The sequence below is a fragment of the Gastrolobium bilobum genome, unplaced genomic scaffold (assembly GCF_033153095.1).
Source record: "Gastrolobium bilobum isolate Gb01-03AN ecotype WA unplaced genomic scaffold, APGP_CSIRO_Gbil_v1 utg31644, whole genome shotgun sequence".
In the NCBI taxonomy this organism is placed as follows: Eukaryota; Viridiplantae; Streptophyta; class Magnoliopsida; order Fabales; family Fabaceae; genus Gastrolobium; species Gastrolobium bilobum.
This window is the reverse complement of record NW_026895288.1, coordinates 7893-11858: the sequence shown is the minus strand read 5'-3', so window position 1 is coordinate 11858 and position 3966 is coordinate 7893. Positions and strand designations below refer to the sequence as shown.

Below are 3966 nucleotides of genomic sequence, written 5' to 3'. Positions count from 1 at the left end.
TGAAATTTAAAAGCGTGTATGTGAATTTAAGAGATAATAATTTTTTTAGAAAGAAATAGGAGGAAAAAAAAATTCAAAATGAACTTTTAAAATGTAATAAATTTCAAATAGATAGATTGGATATTCATTCATAAGAAATTATTAATATGCAAGTTGTATATTAAATTATCAAATGGATGATGGAGGATTAGATTCTATTATTACTTTTCGCATATCTTAAATGAATTAATGATTTGTCTTACATATGAATAGTTAATAATAATATTAAATATCTCTCAAGCCAATTTGATATAACCTGATAAAAAAAAATATAGGTTTTGTTTGAATTTGATTTTTATTTTTTTTTCAAAATTATTTACAAGACAAATTAAAAAAATAAAAAAAAATTTATTTGAATATTATTTTATTTAAAATTATAAAAAATTAAGAAAGTACCCGTCATAACTAAAAAATTACCACCACAAAAATAATAAAACTAAATAATAATTTCTGAGAATATCTCTAGGTTTTTCTCCAATTTTATTTTCAAAATCTAAAAGAAAAAATCAAAGAACAATTAGAAAATTGTTTTATTTTTTGTTATCTGGTTAAGAGTTTCTTCAAGAAAGCTGAAGTTGGGCCGAACTCTGAGTTGGATCGGGTCTGTGCAAGTGGAGCAGTAACTAGGGTTTCCTGATATAAAGCATAATAATAGGGTTTTAACAGAAGGCGAGAGAGAGAGAGAGAGAGAGAGAGAGAGAGAGAGAGAGAGAGTATTGCTCCACCAAGATGGGTACGCGCCTCATATTTTTCTCGTTGTTCTTCGATCTAAGCTCAATCCCTAACGTCAACTCTTTGTGTATGCAATTTTCGCTAATGGGGTTTATTCTTCTTCTTAATCAGGTATTTCCAGGGATTCTATGCACAAAAGGCGTGCCACTGGTGGCAAGAAGAAGGCCTGGAGGAAAAAGAGAAAGTGTGTCCTTTCACTCTTTTTATTTATTTATTTATTAATCTATTTGAATTTTATTCATTTTTTGTGTGCTTAGAGTTGCCTAGTTTTGTTGCTGTAAGTTAAATGCACGTTTGTGTTTTTTTTTTTTTTTTGGGTTATTTTGGTTGTTACGATTGTTGGAATCCTTGCTTGGTTGTGGAGTAGATGATTTAAAATGAAAATGAAAATGGTATCGTAGTTTTTGTTCTTATGGCATTTTTGATAAGTAGGTGGACTGTTATATTTATGGGGTTCATTATGATTAGGGAATTTGAAATGTGATTTCTTATTTGCTAGAGTATCTATGGATTTAGCTTTAGTCATTTGGCTTTTGACTTTTCTTGGGGGAATGGAAAAATCAAAGGGTTATTGCATTGCAAATCTCCACTCAATTTCTTTTCACATTGAGTTGCATTCATTCTTTCTGTTTTTCCCCCTTCATTTTGGATGCTCTATGAATTAGCATGAGAACTTCTCTTTCTCTTTCTGTGCCATCACTTTTTGCTACTTGGTAGTTAAGTTCTGCTTGCTATGGAATTCTCAATTTTTATGAGGCATGGTTCCAATTTTTTTCCTTGATAAATAGATTATATAGTTGTTGTGTCTCATTTTTGTAAATACTGAACCATAATACGACAGAAAAAGCGATACAAGTATGACAAGTAGGGGCATAAAACTTCCTAATTATAACAAAAAACTGAAAGTAAGCAGAGTACCTTAGGTTCGTCAATGATGATAAAGCTTTAAGATGATTTTATGTAATTTATTTACAGAGTTGAATAATTGTCCGGGCCTTAAAAATAGTTATTCTTTCATGTTAAATGTGCCTGAGTTTTGTTGATGTCTGTTTTGAATAGAGATCTTAATTTTAATTTTTATACATCTGTTTTGATTAGTTTTTGTATTTGGTAACCTTTGTTTATTATTGTTTATAGTTTTGATAGCTTTCTGTTTACTACTTTGCTATGATAATATTGTATTCTTGTAATCCTTATTTGATCTAAATATTTTGGTGGTTTCATATAGGTATGAGCTTGGTCGCCAGCCAGCTAACACTAAGCTATCAAGCAACAAGACAGTCAGAAGGATTCGTGTCAGAGGTGGCAATGTGAAATGGAGGGCATTGAGATTGGATACTGGAAATTACTCATGGGGAAGTGAAGCTGTAACTCGCAAGACTCGTTTGCTGGATGTGGTTTACAATGCCTCCAACAATGAGCTTGTGCGAACTCAGACCCTCGTCAGAAGTGCTATTGTTCAGGTTGATGCTGCACCATTCAAGCAGTGGTACCTTCAGCACTATGGTGTTGATGTTGGTAGGAAAAAGAAAACAGCTGCCAAGAAGGACTCTACAGAGGTAATGCCTTTGGAATATTCTCCACTTATTCTTTTCTTTCGCGATGTGTTTTACTCTATGTACTGTTTCTTTTTTCTCACAATATTAGTATTATTCAGATGAATACTTATTAGCTCATGTATTTCCATGTATTTATTTGACTTTTCTATTCTTATTTGCCAGTTTTGTTGTTAAAGTAATATTGAGCATGAAAAATATTGAAACTGGAGGCAATTATCGTGCTGCTAATATTTCTGTTTGATGCTTTGGATATAGTTTCTGGACAATATGTTCAGATATTTAATTTATTAAATTTAAACCTGTAATCTTTCTATGTTTATGCATTATCTCTGAATTTGTGGATTTGACTTGTGATGCCTAGATTAAACATATTTGCAGTTGTGTTCCACCAAACCGTAGTTTATACATAATACATGTATTACTAGCATGTACAGTTCTCTAATAAATAATGCGCACTACCTATTATTGTACTTTCCATTGATTAGAAATAAATAGCTACTGCTTGATTCTATTTTCCTAGTTATTCTTTCCATTAGATCCAATAAACAATAAAAATATTAAACATGAATTGTACGGTAATTTGTTATTCAATTTATGGATGGAATGGACTGGATTCTCTTGTATAGAAGCTGATGCCTACTCCTTTATTCTGTGATGTCTAACTTGCAGGAGGGTGATGCTGCTGCTGAAGAAACCAAAAAGAGTAACCATGTGCAGAGAAAACTGGAGAAGCGCCAGAAAGATCGAAACCTTGATCCCCACATTGAAGAGCAGTTTGGTGGTGGGCGATTGCTGGCCTGTATTTCTTCTAGACCTGGTCAATGTGGAAGAGCTGATGGGTAATGCTTAAATTGTGATCATGTTGTGGAATCTGTTGGTATTGAACTATATTCGTATTTGTTCCTTACTGTTTTCTTTTTCCTGAATTATGCAGCTACATTCTGGAAGGTAAGGAGCTGGAATTTTACATGAAGAAAATCCAGAGGAAGAAGGGAAAGGGTGCTGCTTGATTGTAGTAGTGTTTCCCAAATTTTTATGTGGCTTTAGTTTTTTGTTATTGGGAGCTGGTACCATTCAAGGTAATGTTTTTGTGCTTCAGTTGATACCTGTTGGTCGACAACCTTTAGGATGATGCTATAGGTCATCGTTCAGTGTTTGAAAGTTCTTATTAGTCTTTTGCCTATTGTCAACTGGATTTTGTTTTGAACTGTTTTTGTTACTGATAATTTACAATTTTTCTCCATCAAACTGTTTTGCAATCGTTATTGCTGGATAAATAACTTGGGGGAAGTTCAATGGCTGATTAATAGGCAAGAGGTGCAGGAGGGTGCCATTCATTCCATCCATATTTTAGCTAGACAAAATTTCCATGGCTTTCAAATTATTATGAACTGTTTCAATTAAGAATTTTAAAATACTTGAGTCATTTAATAGAATTATAAACCTCAATATAACATTTCAATGTGATGTGTTTCTTAAGATAAGTTAGTTACCTAGTTGCAAGATTATGAATAAGGATTGAACGTTTGAATAAAAATTACACCCAAATCCAAAATGACTTGGGCTGTTAATATTGAGCAACAAACTCACTGACCACATGATATTTGGCACTACAGTAAATTTACTGTCTTTTATT

General features: G+C 32.4%; 1 protein-coding gene across 1 annotated transcript; it reads left to right on the top strand.

The window, feature by feature from the left end:
• The first annotated feature begins 708 nt into the window (after positions 1–708).
• On the top strand, positions 709–3650 carry LOC133304391 (small ribosomal subunit protein eS8-like). Its single transcript, XM_061504430.1, has 5 exons — positions 709–772; positions 883–955; positions 2000–2330; positions 3000–3169; positions 3265–3650. The coding sequence occupies exons 1-5, from the start codon at positions 769–771 to the stop codon at positions 3338–3340; spliced, it is 654 nt and encodes a 217-aa protein (XP_061360414.1). The 5' UTR covers positions 709–768; the 3' UTR covers positions 3341–3650.
• Positions 3651–3966: the final 316 nt, after the last annotated feature.